The following is a 20,512-nucleotide window of genomic DNA, read 5'->3' as shown; positions in this document are numbered from 1 at the left end:
AACATGAATCAGGCCCCATTAGCAGCAGATGACACATATGAAAAATCTAGCACCTGTTTAACGCCTGTAAATACTACATTTTAAAGACTATAATCTTAATTTCCACTCTGCCACCTCAGTTAATGGGGTGGTTTTGATCTGGATTATTGTAGTGGGCTATGAAGAGAAACCATTAAGAGATAGGGCCTTATAGCTCCCACAGACAGCTTTGAGAGCTCAGTTCTAAAAACCCACAGCTGATTTTCCTCAATTTAAGTATTTTTGTTACATGATGCCAGAGATGTGTCCTCAGCTGAAATGTCACCCTGCATGAGCAATGTGCCACTGAAGTGAGTTCATGCAGGAATTATGCAGGCAGCTGAACTTTCACACCTCTTCTAGAAGCCTCAAATGCTGCTCCCAAAGCTGGAGGAGCCAAAAGCTTACAAGACATTGTGTATTCTTACATGGTGCTGTTGACTATGAAAATGAAACTAAAAGAAGCATCAGCCTTCTACCTACAACTAAGCAGACACTTCACCATCCAAATGCTGCACACATTGCAGTAAAATTTACATGCTATATTGTTACTTTAAAATAAAGAGTGACAGTTCTCAATGACCACTCTCAACCTGCCTCTTAAAAAGAAGAGATTTTCAGATGGGTTTAAACCCAATTTCCAACCCACTGTCCTGATTCTAAGTGTAGTTCAGTAAGTGATCAACTGCCTTGATCAGATCTATTTTCATATTCATAAATTTGCATGCTGCAAACATGCTATCAGGTAAAAGAAGATTTGCATTTGTAAAATTAACAAGTCAAGTGTAACTTCTGGATTTTAGTTAGGACCCCTTCCTCCCTTGCACTCCTTCTGCACAGACCCTGCTGCCTTCATTTCACAGGGATGTAGCTGAAAAATGGTTTATCTCCCTTGCTTAAGTGCAAATTGCTAATCACCTAGAACAAAGTATTGCTTCACAAAGTGAAAGGAATCCTATTGAATCTATAAATACAAAATTATTTCTAAATACAAGAAAGTGTACTTCTGCATACAAAATCCAGTTAGTTGTTAATAAAAGAATAATGTCTTTGCAGTAGAAGTTAGGATCTGTTAACTTCTGTAAAACAACCACAGTAGACACAGATCTCAATGTTATAAACATCTCTGTTAAATGGTGACTCCCAGGGTGAGGGAGCAGAAATGCTCAGCCAAATTCCTTTCTCAATCCATAGATGTGACACAGCAACAACATCAGAAGGGAGGACATGAATGGAGAAAGGTCTTGATGAGCTGTCAGACTTCAACTATAATGCTGCACCAACAAACCTCTGCGTGCAGAAGAGTAAAACCAATTATTGCCTTTACATTTCCAGCTTATAAAATCACAAGACTAAATTAGGCTTCCATATTATTTTATTTCCCTCTTAAAATATAGCATTGAAGTCCTGCACACATATAAATATCCCTACAGTTTCTTACACACTTTCTATCCATCATTACTTAAAGTGCCCAACTGTGAACATTAAAAGTAAAAACATTACTGTTAAGAGTGGCTATACTTGTAGGAGGACTGGTATTCTGACAATGCAGGCCACTGATTTTACAAAAATCACCTGCAAAAGAATACACCTTAAACAACACGCATCAATATTAACCCTGAAGTCATTTTCTTTTTCCATTCAGCTGATCTAAAAGCAATTAATGTACAGGGTTTATTTTTGAAACATGTCTTTTACATAGTGTAAGAATAAAGGATAAATGCATCATCACTTTGTTTCTAGCTCCCTCCTTTCCCCACAAAGTGTTTACTGTGTCCCAAGCTGCTATGTTGATTAAAACCAGTTGAAAAGAGCTCTGGAAATGCATGCAACTTAAAATTCACTTAAACACACTTTAAGTTATAAAGTCTGAGAGATTTTAATTTCAGCACATGGCTACGGTTCAGTTGGGTTATTGGGTGTGTTTGTCGTGGTGGCAAGATTGGTAAACACTTCTTCCTTAGTTTCAGGCTGATGTCTTTCCATTTCAGTTTCCTCTTTAGCATTTTTATTACTGGGATCTCCCTTGCTCTTGACTACCACAGGTTCAATCTCCATGATCTCCTGTGGTGGCTTAGGCTCTGGCAAATTTGGCTGAAGTCCATCAACTTGAACTGGTTCTGGGACATCTTCTGCTTTCTGTTCAAGTTTTTCCAAAATGGTCTGGACCTTCCTTACACCATCTCTCCTGGCCTGGCGCACATCCGCACGACCCTCAGGGTCCACTGAGTCTAGGGCTAGCAACTCTTTGGTCAAATACTCTTCAATCATCAAGTACTTTTTGTCAGTTTTCTTGCCTTCAAAGGAGTTGACTGCCTGCTCGAGCATTTGTACTTTCTCCAGAATCGCTTCCACTTTCAAAACACCCGGATGCTTTTGAGGTTCTCCCGTTTCCATTGTCTTTGGTGGTGCCACTTCTTCGGGAGGAGGCTTTTCCTGTGGGGGCGCAGCCTTAGCTGGGGAAGGAGCCTTTTTATCAGCTTTCTCTGCCATGGCTGGAGGCTTCTGGGGTGGTAGTTTAGGATCTGGTTCTTGGTGAGTGACCTGAATTGGGATAAATGTGGAGGGTGCCTCTGTTTCAGGCGGTGGGGCTGCCTTGTTGTCAGGCTTGATTTCAGGAGGAGGGGCTGGTCTTGGTGGCTCCTGAGCTGGGACTTGTTGCTGAGAAACCTGGTGAGCAAGGCAAGTTTTGTGTTGAGACACAACGCTCCTTATTTCCTTCTAAAGAACAAGTAATCTAACATCTAATTTTCTGTACTCCTAGCAGTGCAATTTCACATACACGAGATGATTAATCTTTCCTGAGCATCACTGAATTTTAGCTGTTTTCAACTGAAAAATAACACTCTGCTGAACAGCCATTATTATTTTCACCAATCAACTCTCACAAGCATTGAATTTCAACCCACCAAACCCTGCCCATGCTCAGCAAAATCAGCCCCATGAGCAGTTCTAAAAGACAGGACCTTTGAGCAAAGCCTTCACCTAACTGAAGTCAGTGAGATTCCTTGCAGCTGACTGCAGCACAGTCAAAATTTCATCCCCTGTGTCACTAATTAAGGGCTCATCTTTCTTGATGAGCCAACTACTTTGCTGAGTTTTAATCACATTTTCAGCTATTCTCATCCTATTCCTGTTTTCAGGACATTCCTTTTTTTGTTAGTGCTTATTTTTAATCTTTAGCCTATTTACATGCAGAGGTTACTGTGTCAATCTTATTACACTGTAGCGATTAGAGACCATCCTTGGGATTACTCCAGTTTTAAGCCATCAAATCAAAGCTCTTAAAAATGAGATTCATTTTGAAATCTTAGCAGAAAACTGAAATTTGTGTTATTTGCATTTTCCTCCTCCTGACACCCTGTTTACTTACTTTGGGCACAGAAACAGTGATTTTGAAAGATACTAAATCCAGCTCTCATGGATTTAAATGGCTGGAGTAAAATATCTGTATTTTATTTAAACCAAGTAAGTAAATGGCCTGCACTAAAAATCTGTTACTGCTTTACCTGTTAAACATAGAATTTGATTAGCAAGTGCAAACTCTCACCCACAAAAATAAATCAGCACTGACCTAGAATATGCCATTAAATCTTGAGTCTTCCTTGATTTGTCCTAGCCTGGGTTTTCAAAAATATTAACCTAATTCTGCTACTGTCATTTTTAATGTGAAGCATCTCCAGAGAGGAAATCAAGGCTTGTTTCTGTACATAACCCCTTCCACACACTCACAGTTGTCTAATTCCCAGCAGCCTTTTAATTGGAGTTTTAGTAAGAACTTTAACATGGAAAAAATGTTCAATGAGCAGCAGGTTCTATGATCAGGAGCATGCTTCAAGTCACAAGAATAAGAAGCCCTAGATTTTGCTTATCCTCTTTCTTCATAGCAAAAATTACTTTGTGCATCTGATGCTATCCCCTAAATGGTTCTGAGACATCAGTGAAGTGTATTTACATAGATGTCACAAATCCCACAGACCTGGCTTTTTTCTCATAAACATAATGCAACATCAGTGACCTCAGTGTAATTACACCAAATTATACTCTGACAAGACAAGATTAAATCATGTGTTAAATCATATTTCAGTGATCCACCACAGTCCTGACAGATGGAAAGGCAACTTGCTGCTTATCTCAGGATCTCCCAGTCTGTTTAAGTCTAGCAGTGGAGATTGCTATATGTGCTTTCATGTATGTTAGTACAAGCTCATTTTTCAGCTCTAGCCACGCTCAGGTCCCTGGCCAGTGATTCATTTCCCCATTCTACATACCTGGGGTCTGTCTACTACTGTCTGCACTCTGATGGGAGCTGGGGGCTGCATCTGGGTGCTCACTCTGGCTGGGGAACTCTCCCGACTGGAGGAGCCTCTCTGAGCCACTCTGAACGGAGACTGCGCTCGTGCCGCCTTGGGCTCCCTCTCCTCTGGCTGGATTTTGTGGAACACCGGCTGGTGGGCTTGGAACTCGCTCTGCTGGGCAGGGTAGTGGGTCTTTTGTGCCTGGTGGTAGGCTTGTGCTGGCTGGCGTGGCATATTTTCATGGATCACAGGGATTGGAATATAACCGCGAGGAAGCGGATGGCTCCCTGCGTTGGGTCTGCCAGAGGTCTGAGGGGAAACTGTTGGAGAGTCAGATGCTCCAGGAGGTTGAGGCTGCCATGAAAACAAAACTCCATTATTAAATTTTAACCATTTCATGCTCACAGTACTTTTTATTTCTACAAAAAAAAGGAGGCAGTCATCATAGAAACTGAGCTCGTGTTTCCCACATGCAAGGACTCCATTTCCCTGGTTTTTTGGCCAAGAGCCTCTCTAGACAAACCACAGAAGTTGTGAGAGCATCATTATAACAAGTAGGAACCTGAGCTACAGCATTCCCAGCCCTGAAATGAGCAGGGAGTGGATGCTCAGTCAGAATGTTTGCTGCTTTTGCATGGCTGTTCCTGTCTAAACCTGTTAAATTTGAGGTAAACTTAAGCTAAGCAAACAAATTACGTGCTGGAGACAAACCCAAACCCCTAAGAGCACATAACACTTACTTCTGATCTGGCCACACTAACAGATTTTTTATGTTTTGTTAGGTTTTTTTTAGAGCATGTCATTAATTTGGTAATGCAGATATGGCTAATTCCCCTTTGCCCCCTCTCCTGTGAAAGGCCAGAATGGAACTGGGAGAGCAGAAGGCAGGCAAAGCAGGAGAGAAGGGGAACAAGACCCCTCTTTTGCTGCTGATAAACTGCTCAAGGAACAGCAACCTTGAATAAATAAATGCTGGTTTGCATTAGAGCAGCTATCAGTGGCACTACTGGTGGCACTGCTGACATGCAGTGTAGGGTCACCAACACAGGCTCTGGTCACTTGGCACTCACACTGACTGCCTGAGCAAGCTCTGAGGTCCCCCCTGGTTATCTCTAAGCAGCACAGAAGACACATAACTAAAGCCACTCTGCAGACAAGGCAATGCTGTACAGAGCTGGGAGAGGGAAAAGCTGAGCCTCTTGTCCAGGTAGTGCATGGACAGGCATGGTTAGTCAACAGAGATGAGAAACCTGCCAACAGGATTTTAATTACATTCTTCAAACTCCAAATGGGTTTCAGAGAAGATGCCACCACTGTTGAATTACAGACCTGATATGTTTTCAGCTTGGTGAAGGCTGAATTTCCTGCTCATCTTGAATAAAAATGAGGCTTCTATTTCCATATATTACAAGAATACCAATTTGCTAAATCTCTACAGAGAGCAGGTCAAAAATCCTACCTTCTGAAACACAAAACAAGCAGGGTGACTTTTTTTCCAAAGAAGTTCATAGTCTGAAAATATTTTCACGTGTCACTGAAGGACAAAAATTCTTTACATTTCACTTTTAAATCCGTATATATGTAAATACATTTTATACAGCTGAAATATTAAATTAGGAAGCAAAGAACTTCTGAAGTGGCCTGGGTTGTCAGCTGACTGGACACTTGTCCCTCCCACTTTGTTCACCCAGTTTGACTCATGGTGCAGAACACAAGAGGCTAGTGTGCATCCTCCACTTGTGGGGGAACCTGTACAAACCAAACAACCCTCCCCTGCCACAGGGCCTGCTCAGCTCTGCATTTATCTCCGCAGAACCATTCCAGAACAGAAGTGGCTGATGCTAGAAAAAACCCATACATATTTATGCTGCCATGACTGTGCACTTTCAATACTCTGGGAAATGTTGGGAAAGCGCAATCCCGTGGCGAGTTGGGCTTTCTGAGGACTAAGCTCCCCGTGTGACATTCAGGCCATAAATGCTGCAAAGACCACTGCAAGCAGAGCCCAGCCCCGCTGACGCTCACCTCGGGCCCATGCGTGGCCGGCGCCGGGGCCGCCGCAGCTGCCGGTGTCTGTCCACATTGTTTATCGGCCGCCGCGGCCTCCGCCGGCCCCCTCGCCGGGGACTCGGGGCCACCATAGGCCCCCCTGAGGGGGGGCTGAGCCTGCCCCGGGGTGGGCACGGCCTCTGTCTTGTACCTCTGCAGCCCTGGCTGCGGGGCGGAGAAGCAGGGGTGCTGCTGCCGGCCGTCGATGCCCTCGTGGATGACGGGAATGGGGATATAGCCCGCCCGGAGCTTGGGGTATCCCGTGTGTCCTTCTCGGGCCACCGGCTGCTTGGGGCTGTCACGGGATGGGCCATTTGCTGAGGACTGGCCTTCCTGGAAGTGAAAAACAGCACAGAGCACTTGTTGGTAGCTCAATAAACATGGTAAGAGAAAGCTGCTGTAGAGGTCTGTCCCAAAAGCAGCATTAGCTGTGTGTGAGGAGCTCAGACCCTCTCAGGCCTGTGCAGGGCAGCCAACAGCAGGTGCCAACACTGCAGGCAAGGGGAGGAAGCTAAAAAATCTGCTAATGTGTGGGGCTTTCACCCCCACTTCTCATAAGCACTCACTTGTGCTTTGAAATACCTGCCTAATTCCAGCTGGACTTCTTATTTATCATGCATCACTAGCACTTAGCCACCAGCCCACTCACCCTCTCTTCAGAGGGAGCTCATCCAACTCAAACAAGTGCCCATGGGACCAGAAGCATTTCCTCAGCACTGCTCAGAGCACATCTGTGCTACATCTAAAAAGACACTTGCAAGGAAGACAAATCCCAACAGAAGCACAAGTTTTGTTGGTATCATTCTTCCCACTGGCTATTTGAAGAGATACTAACACTGCACACTAAAAATGTATTCACTTCTTGCTAAGGAGGCTCTGGTTCAGTAAACATTGAGAGAGAGGAAAGGGGAAGACAGGATAGCTTAACAAAGAGGAAAACACTGAAAAGCAAGATTTAAAAATCCCTGTGTTGTCTGAGTACACTCACTGGGCAATGTCAAAGCTCTGGCAAGGGTGGAAGTGGTTTGCACTAAGAGCCCTCACAAGTCCTCTAGTAAGTTCTTCCTGCATCGGTCATTCTATTTTGAGACTCTGCGAGGGCCAAGTTCCAGATGTATCTCTAAGTCAGATCATATAACAAGCACCTCTGTCATTCAGAGGGTAATGTCATTATTCAGTAAGAGGAGAATTTAATAAGGGGACATATGGTGCAAGTGTTGGAAACCCTATTTTTAAAGGGGTGTTTAAGCTGCAAAAATATTTCATGTTGCTCCTGTACACATTAACATACTAATTCATTAGGAATTTACTGTTTTACCAACCAGATTATCAGAGTTCTTCCTATATGATAGTATCACCTTAAAAAGTGATATCTGAGAATACCTCTTAGCAGTGAAACTGCAGAGAATAGAGGCTGTTATTTATGTAAGCGAATGAAAACAAAAAACACAGAAAGGAACAAATTCAAAGTCTAAGCCCCACTGTTCCATTTCCTTTTACTCATTAAAAAAAAACCCTCCATAGAGGAAGAATTCTGGAAGAGGCATAGAGGAGAGCCAAGCCTAGAAAGTTCGCAGAGAGAAGCAATCTGAAGTCTTGGCTTTCCCAGCTGCAGAACAAGGATGACCTCATGCAAACGTCTGCACCGGGATCCACAAATGAGTCATTTCAAATTCACCCTACCAGGAAACCACATTCCTCTGCTCCATGCAGACTGTCCGGGGGCTTTCAGAACCCCACACACCAACAAGCTCTCGCTCTTTCACCTTCCACCAGCATAACCCCGGCCCCACAGCTCTCCCGGGATCCGGAGGGACGCGCCGTTACGTCAGCAAACCGCATTTGCCGGAAAATAAATCTGAGGTGTGCTCAGCTGACAACAATGCGAGGCTGTGCCGGAGCCAAGCGTGTGCCAGAGCCGGGCTGGGAGGGGAGCCGATGATTCCCTGGCGGGAAGCAGCACCTTGGTGCTGCGCTGACTCCGGGCATTCTGCGAGCGCCAGCTGCTCGGCACAGTGTCCCTGCTGCAGTAACCTGAGCGGCCACCCCACCTACAGCCACGGCTCCCACCGCTATAAAAAGGAGATTCTCTCACTTCCAGCAGCTTTGTGGGAATGGTCGGCGCTGGGATGGGTTTAGGAGCTGGATGGGCCAGCAGCACCTACAGATGCCCTGGCATGAGAAGGTCGTCAGCCAAACCTGCTCTGCTCCACCTGCGTGTACAGAACTGCCCTAAGGGAGTAGTTGTTTTGGGGTCTGCGTTGTCTTTGACAGCTCCATTTGGGGATAAGACCTCCAGTTTTCTGGAGTAATCCACAATGATAAATCATTCAATAGGGACAGTGTCCCTCTCCCCCCACCCTCCATGTACCCCCCCTCCCCAAAGAGTCCAGTCACGGGCTTCCCCTCCCTTGTCTTCATGTTCAGAGCCGTGAGGTTGCCCTTGTTTTGAACCTTCTTAGCAATCTGAGAAATCTGCCACTGCAACTTAAGCCCTGGTAAGAAATAGGAAAGAAGCAGCCCAAACACAAAGCAAAAATCAGGTTGGACTGCTTTTCCAAATGATCCAGTTTGCAAATGAAGTAAAACTGCTATCAATACCTTGGGGTTTTTTGTTGCCTTTGTTTTTTAAATAGAAACACTGGCCCCTCATCAAGTGCCACAGCATGAACTATACTCCCATGATTTCTCGCATATTCTTACAGCTTCAGAAAACCTGTGCTACTCCTGTGCAAAGTTAGTATTTCAAGCTGGCCCTTTGTTGCAGGCTTTTTTTTCCCCTGTAGTCAGGTCTAACCACAGAGGCCTCAACCACACAGTCATACTGGAACAGCCCTCGGTAAAACAACAAATGCAGCGTCCTTGTTTTTCCCCACCATCAGTGGCTCCGAGGCACAAATCAGGTTTAGGAAAGGTGCTCTCATCACAACTGCACTTCCTGATCTACATTGTTCCCTTCAACACTTAATTAATCCTTAACTCTACCTGCAGTTGCTTACATTAGCCAGTTTGTTTCGACACATCTTTAACATTCTTTCCTGTTTCTTTTCTTCCCACTGCCCTACAATCACAAACATGGACAATCCAGGTATTCTGAAACTCCCATTGCTGGGGAAAGACACCACAGCCAAAGACTATGGCAGCCCTGGGTTCAGGGAGATGCTGCCAGTGGTTTGGGTCTGTATTTAGTGAGAATCTGACACAACAGTGAGTGTGTGCAGATCCCAATGTCCCTGTCTCCAGACTTCTGGCCAAAGCAGTTCTGTTTTGTGCATGGGAGCCTGTTCCCAGCCCGGACAAACAGGTTCTGGAAGACTTCAGGAGAATCTCAGGTGTGCCTGGGAACACTTTGGCAAGGGGGAGGAATGGAATCAAGCTCTGGAAAGCTCTCATTGTAACACTATGGAAAAGAAATTCATGGATTCGCTCCTAATGCTTTAATTCCACAGCACAGCCAGCACAACAAAAAGTAGCCATTTTTTGGTTTTGCCTTCTATCACATACAGTTCTTGCTTGTTACATTAACAAACCTGTTACCTGGAAAAAGCCCAGAGATCACATTTAACACAAATTTGCACAGAGAAATGGCCAACAAATGAATGACAAGTCTTAGTCCATCATCCTTCCTGGTTTAAGTACAAAAAAAACCAGGAACCCAACTCGGGTTTCTGCATTAAAACAAATTGTAGCAAACTTCTCCTGCCCTCATCTAAGGAAACACGAAGTTCTTTAAAATTGAAAGTATGTACATGCAACAGAGTATCAACTAATTTTCATCAAGTAGAAGGACTGGCTATCAGCAACCCCAGCTGTGATCACACACCTAATTTACCTTTAAGAGATAGAATCCCTCAAAAGGAGGAAGCACAAAAATGCAAAACTCCCTTGAGCAGCTCAGAAATTTTCACAACAGCTCCAGCCTACGTTTCAGGTAGCCTGAAATACCCACAGGAACACAAATCCAATCCAGCACTTCAGGAGGTGCTGAGGTAAGTCATGACATCCAGGCAAATGAGAGTTTTGGCCCAGCTGCAGGAGGGACAGTGGAGCTGTGCCTGGAGATCTGCTCAGGAGCAGTGACAGCACTCGCACCTCTCAGGACGAGGACGAGCGTTTCTGTTGTGAGGCCATCACCAGGATAAATAAAGGTGCAGCCAGCACGAGTTGTGCAACTGGAAAAAACACTTCATACCCCCAAAATCCTACTGCTGGCTTCCCATGGGAAGGGCACTGTCAGGACTGGCACTAAAATCCTCCAACTTGCTCACGTTTTAAGTGAGTTCTGAGGCCACGAGCCAGCAGAATGAAAAAAGCAACAGCAAGAGAAAAAGCACAACCTTGCACCAGGATTCTCAGTACAGCTGTACTATCTGGAGTGGATAATGGATAACTCCTAGTGCACCCCAAGTATGCTCAAGTGTTATTCCAGACTCAAACACAGAAACCTGCAAATTCAGTCACTGCTGATGCTGGCAAATTGCCATTGGAGTTTTCCAGACAGCTCTACCCTTCAAATTACATTTGTCAAAATACTCTGTATTCATGTTAAATGACTTGAATAGTTGTATCAAATTCAGAATCTCCCTTTTGAGACTCCTTACATAATACATTTGTCATTCCTCAAATACTAAAATGTTCTGAAGAAAAGTCTAAGAGCCTCCCTTTCTGCCATTGCAGTCTTGCATTGTTCTTAACCTGTACTGATGTTATTTGCACTGCAGTCAATCCAGTTCTCTAAAGCACATTACTCCCACATGTAGCACCCCTGTAGCTCCTGAAGAGCAGCAGTGCAAGTATTTAAATGGTACCCATTTTGTAAATATTATCTAGCAAGAGGAAAACAAAATTTACCCACATTGCCAAGAGATTAAACAACTTCTCTGTATGCAAATAGATGGTCCACTGCCTTCAGTGTCATCCCAAACTTGTAAGCTGCTGCTATAGACTACCATGCAAACAATTATTCTTGTTGCTCAAATGATTGAGAAAATACCAGTACCTGACAAAATCTTACTTGAGAACACAGCTTCCTTAATTTTAAGCCCAGATCCTATATATTTAGGAAGAAGGGAATAGCATGATTCTGTTCTTTCACAATCAAATAAAGCAACATAACTCAAATGAGTGGCATATAATAATCAAGTTTTCTTCGCACACTTGCTCAAACCTGTATTTTATCAGAAATTGCCATGAGTAACGAAAAAAGCCAGTAGTACCCAATATTCAAATCTAAGAATGAAGTAACCACTCTATTAGAAAAACCCCCCATTTTTGTCATAGAAAGGCAAACCTTTAACCATTAGAACTAGATTCCACAACCACTTGGACTTTACTTTCAGCCAGACCTTTTTTCCTTCTCTGTTGCATTAACTAAAAAAGTACTACACTACCTTTGCTACCAACAGAAACCACCATATCCCAAGTATTTCTAAGAAGTTCCTCACCAGTGCTGTGTGTTTGAACATATTAACAGCACAACATCAGCATGAGCTGGGTTTTACTAGCACTTCCCAGAGAACTACACAAGTTGGAAGGTACCCAGTGATTTGCTCTCAGTGCTGACTCCAAACTTCTTACAGCCCTGCCTCAGCTGCTGCAGACACTTGCATTCTCACCCTTTTACTCACAATTTATGCTTAAATATATAGACTGACTGCATAGGCATTTGAGCAAGATATCATTAGCTAATGACTGAAGGAAACCATGAATAAGCTTAGTTGCATGAGCTGTCTCAGTAGAGCTTCGTGTCAGTCGCATCATGCAACCCAATTACAGGCCAAGCTGCTTTTGATGTTCTACTTGCTGAATGCTGAGTTTTATTTCCCAGCATACACAGGTGTAGGCAAACAGGCCTTTTGTTCTCTCTTGTAATTACCAAGTTGTATTATACAAGCATTACATTAACATTTGCTCTAACCGATGCCATTAGAAATAAATAAACACTATTAAAAACTGAAGGAGAAAACTAATCCTAAGCTTTTCACAACAGAGAGCCTTACTGGAGCAGATGTATTTGTTATCTTGCAGATCCATCTTGTTCCAGGAACAAAACCTGTCCTCTTTTAATCACTAGGAGGATTCTTTCTTCAGCTAAAATGCCTTGGCAGACATGACAACACCTGCCCTGTGTGCCCATGAGTGGAAGTTGGCACTGAAAGCACCCAATGGGCCAAACTGAACACGTTTGAGAAAGAAACAATGACTTCTCCCTTTGAGGAGCAGAGTGCTCTTGGGAGAGCTGGGATCACCACCCACCCTGCCAGCTTTAGTGGCTGGAGTTAGAGAAAAGCCCTTTAGAGCGCTAACAAAAATATCCTTGTCAAGGGCGATGAGAATGACACTTTATTCAGTTATTTCTGTTCACTGTCTCATTACCTAAGAAGCAGGTGGTCAACTTGTTGCTTTCCTATTAGTTATGGCCCAGGAATCTGAAATACATCAGAAAGCACAAGCCTCAAGAATTAGCAAAACAATGCCTCATAAACAAAGGAGACTAAGCAGATAATGGTTGAAGAGTGGGCTGTGAATTTCACAGTTTATAGTCAGGCTCCACATTTTCATCTAAAATTTCATTTTGTACACAGCAGCTTTCTGACTTCACCTCCTCAAAGAGCAATTTTCCAACACTATAAAAGCACTTGCTACATTGCACCCCATTTATTAATTATAAGGATTTTCCATCAGCCATAAAAAACCCACACTTTCGTGCTACCTGGCCTACTGGGTGATGTCAGACAAGTCTCTTTCCCACCCCATGCCTGATTTTCCTGTCTGTAAAAGAAGGAAAAATAAAAATAATCAAACCAACAGCTTCTGCAACATGCTTAAGACACAGCATTTTTCTTTTTGCCTGTAATTAAGTAATGTGATCTGTGTGAACGAGCCACTTCTTACCTAGAGAGTGATACTGTCTGTACAGCCCAAAGCATATTGGATTGTTACCTGCCTTATCATGGCTCCAGTGGGAACAATTCTATTTTTGCTACGTAGTCATGGAAAAGTTCTGCCTGTGCACACAAGTGTTAAAATTACAGCTCCTAGGTAAGAATGCTGCCACTTGGCACAAGTATTCTTCCTTTGTCCTTTAGACACGGGCCACACAGTGCCAGGAGTTACACAGAACCCTGCAACACCTTCTCTGCTTTTCCTCTTGCATTATCTCCAGTATCATTTCTTCATGTTCCTGTCTCTTATTTCTGATTAGATCCACCCCTTGTTTTCAGGTTAATTGATATGTCTCTAAGTTAATTCCCTGCTCACCATGTTCTGTCGGGGGGGGGGCTTTAAATAACTACACAAAGCAGCTGCAGGGAATCTGGACAAAGCCAGAACACAACCCTCCAAAAATCCCCTACAGATAATTTTACCACTCCTATCTATTATGTCTTTTCTGTGCAGTACCTGTTTAATCCAGTAACTAATTTATTAGCCTGACAGAATGCACATCACGTTAGGAATGTAAAAACACTGCAGGTGAAAGAGACCTTAATTGTTACTACGTTGACCTCAGATTCCCTTCCCCTGAGGGGAACCACTGCGAGAGGTGCAGCTTCAGAGAGGCTGTTCTGACCTCTCAATGCAACTTCTAATTTGGTCTACCAAGGATTTTTCAGTCAACTTGACCATGAGAAGTCAGTGCTCAAAAATAAGTCCACTGCTAAAGAGATGCGAATTGAGTGACTTAAGACTTATTCGGGGAAGCAGAGAGGAAAGAGATGCAACAGTCATGAAGGGAGAGGATGAAAACTTAGGTGTAGTTAGTTGTTCCCCAATGAAGCATCAGGAGGGTGAGATGGCTGCTTCTTCCTTTGTTCAGGCCTGTGCAGTCATTGCTGCAGCCAACACTTATCATAGATCACATTTATGACTGCTCCCTGACTCCTGCCTGGCTGCTGCAGCTTTTATCTCAAACCCAAGGCACCAGTGAGCTATTGATCACTTCAATATCTGTTAGTGAAGCTCAGCACAGTCAATTCCTTTGGTTTATTTTTAGCTGCATTATTTCCCAGGAGGTTTACTGCATGTGGCAACAACACATAGAAGGGGCATCGATAAATACCTATACAAGGCTTCTTTGTTTTCTTCTTTAAATGCAATCTATTTTTATCAACACTTCAGGGAACACCAAGTTAACAATTTAATGCCGTAAGACAATTCTGCAGGAAGTATGCAGAACTGTGATGCCCTAAGTTAACACAGAAAATAACTACAATAAGTAAGCATAGGAAATGAGTAATTCTATCAAAATAAAAAAAAAGAAGTGGCACTGCTAGTAAACACATTTTTTATTAAAAGTATGTATGTACATCTTCACTGTATTGCTTGTGCCTTACTCTTTAAATGTCTTACTGATCCTTCAAAGAAAATCATTAGTCTACCAAAAAGCTTCATTAATAAATATTTTTCTGTCATTTGCAAAGTCATCCCTAATTTCTCACTGGAACAACAAGAGATTTTTTTTTCCTCTTTGTCATGAAGCACTCCCTAATCCATCCTTATGCTGCAGTGATTTCTCACATGTAACAGAAACAAACATGCAGAGGAAGAACACCCGTCCTTCATGTGGGTAAAAAAAAAAGTCAGACTGAATGAGGAAATAACAGAGCCATCTGAATTCACAAATGCATCTAAAACACAGAGTTAAATGCAAACTCAGGGTCTGGTTTTGTTGCTTTAAAATGGCTTTGTCATGGGTTAAAGTTTCAGAAGAGCCACTTCAACTTTTACCTGATTATGTATCTGGCACAGATTACTGCAGTCAGCATGGCTACACTGATGTTAAGCCCAGGGTAAGTGAGAAGAGCAAGATCAAGCACTTGGGAACAACAGGACTTTATTATGACACTGTCACAGCTCTATTATTACTTAGCTAGAAAAGCTCGGTTAGCCCTAGATCTGTGCTCCAGTCATTGTCCACTTACAGTGTAATGCCTCAGTTCATTGCCTAATCTCTTCAGAAAGGGAACAAACATTCACAGAGAATATTGGTGGATATAGTGCAAGACCACCTTAAAGGTAGTAAAAAGATCACTAATTTCACTGTCAGATTTCAGTGAAAGCGACACAATGACAGAGTCAGCACAAGTTTGATCTTTGTATAATCATCCTTGAAAAGAAGCATGAAGTCCAACACATGCAGTCAGCTTTTATGATTCTCAGATCACTTCTAAAAACCCCAAGTTCTCATTTGAGCTAGGCTGGGAATGAAGGAAATCAGAAAACTTTCCCCATCAAGTCTCTTTTTCTGCTTTCATCTGTGGTCATGTCCTTCCTACCTGTTCAGCTATTAACAGAAGTCTGGTGTCTTCAAAAATCCTTGCTGGATTTGAAATTCAATGTCAGTGAGTAATTTACCTTCCTTGGCATTACCTAGCCAAGAAGATATTATTTAGGAAAATACATATTTTCCTTGGGCCTGATTCTAAGACTTTTTTTGCTAACTAGTACCTGTCCTTGTGAAATACACTGGTACTCAACCTAATGATTTCAGCAGCTGTCCATGAATTCCAGTGGCCACACTTAACTCAAGGCTCTGACAAATGGCTCTGTGAGAGCAGTTACACACCACTTCTATCCTCATAAACTAGAGGATTTTTTTAGATTGGAACTCCCAAAAATCAACACTCCATCTCTGGGGGCATTTCTCTGTCTCTCAGTGAACAAACCCAAAGCCCACATTCCTGCTTACAGCGAGGAGTAACAGATTTTCCTGTTTGGAAAAGAATGCATCCCACAAGAGCTGTTCAAAAGCAGATGCACCTTTTTGTACCTGTGACAGCCCTTGCGAACTGGCAGAAGAGGCAGAGGCACTTTGCATTACCACAGATTTCACACGGGATAGGGGTGAAAATTTGTTTTGTTTCAGGCACCCACTCAAGCAGAGGGCTGATCCATCAGAGAACTTCCAACTCTTGTCACACAATTATTGAAAGCAGCTTGAATCTGACTGTTCTGTTAAATAGGCTAAATCTCAACTGGTATTCCTGGAACAAAAGCCTTTGAGTAAACAGCACACTTTTATTCTCAAGTACATTCGATGGTTATAAAAATCACACTATTTCTTATTTTTACTACCATAACTGCCAGTGTTAGCAGGTGCCTCAAAAAAGGAGATAAAACACTTTTTCCTATGCTAGTCTCAATATTCCTATTATCAAATTACACTTTTCTAAGACTCCTGTGTATTATTACTAGAAATTATTTATAGATCAAATGAACTAGCACTTAAAGAGCTGCAAAGGGGGTTAATTTGTGATAGAGAAGTACGTCCCTTCCTTTTCAAGGCCAGCTGCTCTCACAGCGAGCTTTCACTCACGGTCTGCGCTCGCAAATCGGGCAATTACTATTTTAAGAAATGGTAAGTTCTTAAAATAATTAACACTTCTTGAGCACTTCGCTCCTCACGTTGTACGTAAGGCAAGGGGAGAAAAACTTCCAACGGGTCTGGTGCCGCCGCATCCTGCATCCAACAGCAATCCCCTTCCCCGCTGCTGCGCAGCCCCGTCCCCCGGCTCCTCGGGGCTCCCGCAGCCCCGTCCCCCGGCTCCTCGGGGCTCCCGCAGCCCCGTCCCCCGGCTCCTCGGGGCTGCCCCGCAGCCCCGTCCCCCGGCTCCTCGGGGCTCCCGCGGCCCCGTCCCCGCCGCCCCTCGGGGCCGCCCCGCAGCCCCGTCCCCGCCCCGCAGCCCCGTCCCCCGGCTCCTCGGGGCTCCCGCAGCCCCGTCCCCGCCGCTCCTCGGGGCCGCCCCGCAGCCCCGTCCCCGCCGCCCCTCGGGGCCGCCCCGCAGCAGCCGCCGCTCTCCGGCGCGGCCCCTCCCCGGCAGCCACCGGCCCCGGGCTCCGGTCCAGCCCCGCGGAGCTCCGTGCCCGGGACGTGCCCGAGCCCCTTGCCGGGAGGGACACCCCGGGAGCGCGGGGGAGCCGGGCAGCCCGGCGTGCCCGGCGTTACGCGATGCTCCGCGCAGAGAAGCGCACCGAGACCCCGGGGAATGGCTTTCCCACCAAGCAATTCCTACTTCGCTCAAGTTTCCAGCACTTTCTGCCCTCAGCCGCCGCGCTGTTGGGTCAGAGGGATGAATTCCCCCAAGGAGCGGGCTATATTCCCCAAAACCCGGAGAACCTGACACGAAAGGGTCATTCCTCGGGGCCCCGGCAAAACCCCGGCCGCTCTCCCCTCCGCGCCTCTCCTTCCATGGACATATTTGGACTGAGATGCGGCTTTTCCCTGAGCGTGCGGCACAAAACCAGAGCGGCAGCTGCCGGGAGAGTCTGGGACCAGGGAAAAGAATAAAAAAGTCGGAGTCCGTGCCGGATCTCTCCTTTTATAAAGGCATTCACCGTTTGGGCAATTCACAGCTGAAAAATACATCAGGTTCGCTTCTCCCCTGGCAGGCCGGGCGGACTTAACCAACTTTAAATAAACATTACAGGGCCGAGGTATCAAATGATTTAATGCACAAAAAAGGGACTGCAGTGCGTCAGAGACAAAAGGCAGCTCCTGCCCTCACTGCATCGCCACGCGCGGGGGGAGCGCGGCCCCCCGACCCCCCTCGCCCCGCCGGGACACTCTGCCCGGGCAGCCCCGCCCGCCCTACCTGCGGCGCTGCCCGCAGGCGCGGGTCGCTCCAGGTCGTGGTGCGGCTGTTGTGATCCACGAAGAAGGGCCAGCCGGTCTGCGGGTCGATCTTGATCTCCCAGCCGGGGGGCAGCGGCTCGGCGCTGCCCTCCATCTGCGGCGGCGGCGGGGTCTGCGCGGCGGCGCTCATGGCGGGCCGGGCGCGCCGAGCCGGGGCAGTGCTGGGGGGGGCCGCGCCGGCCGCTTTATCCGCCGGGGGCCGGGGGGCGGGGGCGCGGGGCTGGAACTGTCTGGAAACGGCGGCGGCGGGGGAGGGACGAGGGGCGGGACGCGGAGGAGGAGGAGGAGAAGGGCGGGGAACGGCGGAGGAGCCGCCGGCTGGAAACTTCTGGCTGTGTCCAGCGCGGCTGGGCAGACCCCCGGGGTACCGGGCAGGGCTCGCTGGGAACGCCCCGGGAGCCGCAGGCGTCCCCGGGACGGCGCGGCCGGCTCTCTGTGCAGGGAGGGCAGGGCTGCTTGCCACGGGCCCCGCGGGGCAGTGTACCAGCCGGAGCTGCCCTCCCGCTCCGGCCGGTCCCTGCTGCACCCCCGAGCCCGGCCTTGGGGAGCCCGCAGCCCTCCGGCACTGGCGCTAGGCAACTCCGACTTACTGCCCGGTGTAGGGAGAGAAAGCTCAAAGCTCCCCAAAACTCCCTGCCCCGTGACTGATAATTCGAGGTTATAGTTGATAAGCAACAAAAATAATGCTTCTCAAGTAAGGGTGTGGGCAGGCGTTGTTCTTCAGATTCAGCTGGCTTGAACTTTCTGAGCACCTTGCAAATGCGTGTCTCAGTCCTCTGTTTCACTTAGAAATACACCTGAAGGCTAAGAGTGTGTCTGTGAGGTTTAAAGCAGTGGCTTTCTCATGGGTGCTCTATCAGTATGTCATGCACTCAGTGGGTTTGGTTTGAGGTAACTGTGCTTCACAATTACACCACTTGTAGTCATCTGACAGTCACAGGAGCAGCCACAGATGCCTGTTGATAGTTACTCTAAGTAGAAGAGTGAATGCACAGTGTCCCTCAAATGCAGAAGTTACCTTCTGCAAAGCTATATGCTTTGAGGAATTCAAAGTATGAATCCCTCGGAAATAGGTGCTTATTACTGAAGAATCTCTTATTTCAAAAAGACCTCTGCCTCTTCAAACCCCTGAGCACAGCCAAGATCTCCTCCTGCTCGCGGCAGGATCAAAGATCTCCTGATACTGCTTGACACTGATAGTCATTCATCTTTTGACAGGGGGTTTTGTTTATCACACTGACAAAACAAAATAATCGCTGACACTTGCTCCTTCATTCCTGCAGCTCTTCCATCCTGCATGTCCCTTGCTCTCAGAACCACACTGCTCCATCACACAACCATTTTCCTGTCCTCGCTTGTAGTATGCCTTTGACTCCTAAGTATTATAAAGAATAATTTTTCCCAGCGCATTTACTTGAAGATGTCTGTATTGTCATCACCTTTTCTGACTCACCTATTTTCTAAGCAACAAATCCCATAACTTGCTCATCTCACATCAATCCTGGACTGTGGTGCCTCTCCCTGAACGTTTCCTACCTCTGCTGCCTCTCATGCTCTCTCAGGGGCATAAAACCTCTGCTCAGCCTCACCAATGTCAGCAGTAGCTTCAAAAGGCATAATATCAGCAATTTATTCTGCTTCCAATCTGCAGAGGAATTTCACTCTCAGTTTTGCAACAGAAAGGCACACTTAGACCATATGTTCCCTGTAGCATATGCCAAAGTCTCTTCCAAATCAACAAAAGCAGCTGATTCAGACACAGGGGACACAGATGTTAAAAAGGTCCTGCAGGAAAATTGCTCTTGTAAATTGAGGAAGTGATACAAATGGGGTTTGTAGCTGAGAGAATGTAAACAGAGGCATGAAGAATGGGGGGTCTTTTATTTTGCCGCAGCTGGCAGCCAACCATATACTCAGCAGAGCTAATGAATAAGGTCAGCAAGTAGGTGAAAAATTAATGAAAGGGAATATCAAAGGGATATCTAACTTCAGTTAGACATTTTTGTGAGGGGATACCCTGCTAAGAAACAGAGGGGACTGCATTTCAGAGAAATTATCATGGGCGAGTGATTCAGGATTCACTTGAGCTGCTTCAGGGTCGACAAACATCCAGCTGGAGAGAGAACAGTCTGGGCTGACGAGGAAAAGCCTTTTAGTGATTGAATTTAGTTGGCAAGACATCATGTTTTTTCTGTTAATTAAATTGTCTTTCTTGACAGGTAGGATTTAGCCTGGTTTCCTGTGCAGGTGAAAGCACTGCCAGTGAGGCAGGTTACACAGGATATCTGTACAGGGATTCACTGTTTGTTCTCTGGTGCTGGGGTGTCGCTGGGCCATAGCTGTGACCCTGAGACAATGTGGCTTCTAGTTCATATTGCCATTAGCCATCCTTCACATCAGAATGATTTATGAAAATGTTCATGTGGGGAATACTGCCAAGCAAAAATCTTGGCTTCAGGAAAATCTGTTATTAAGATAAGTGAGTCTCTGTAGTGTCTGGCTAATATCAGATGAG

The 20,512-nt window shown here is 45.6% G+C and overlaps 1 protein-coding gene across 1 annotated transcript; it reads right to left on the bottom strand.

The window, feature by feature from the left end:
• Positions 1-1,375: 1,375 nt before the first annotated feature.
• BAG3 (BAG cochaperone 3) lies at positions 1,376-18,147 on the bottom strand. The gene is made up of 4 exons (XM_069020147.1): positions 17,957-18,147; positions 6,342-6,698; positions 4,290-4,670; positions 1,376-2,688 (listed from the first exon to the last, which is right to left on the bottom strand). Exons 1-4 carry the CDS (start codon positions 18,125-18,127, stop codon positions 1,915-1,917), a joined length of 1,683 nt encoding a protein of 560 aa, XP_068876248.1. The 5' UTR covers positions 18,128-18,147; the 3' UTR covers positions 1,376-1,914.
• Positions 18,148-20,512: the final 2,365 nt, after the last annotated feature.

The sequence above is a fragment of the Aphelocoma coerulescens genome, chromosome 6 (assembly GCF_041296385.1).
Source record: "Aphelocoma coerulescens isolate FSJ_1873_10779 chromosome 6, UR_Acoe_1.0, whole genome shotgun sequence".
Lineage (NCBI taxonomy): Eukaryota > Metazoa > Chordata > Aves > Passeriformes > Corvidae > Aphelocoma > Aphelocoma coerulescens.
This window is presented reverse-complemented; position numbering and strand designations above follow the sequence as displayed.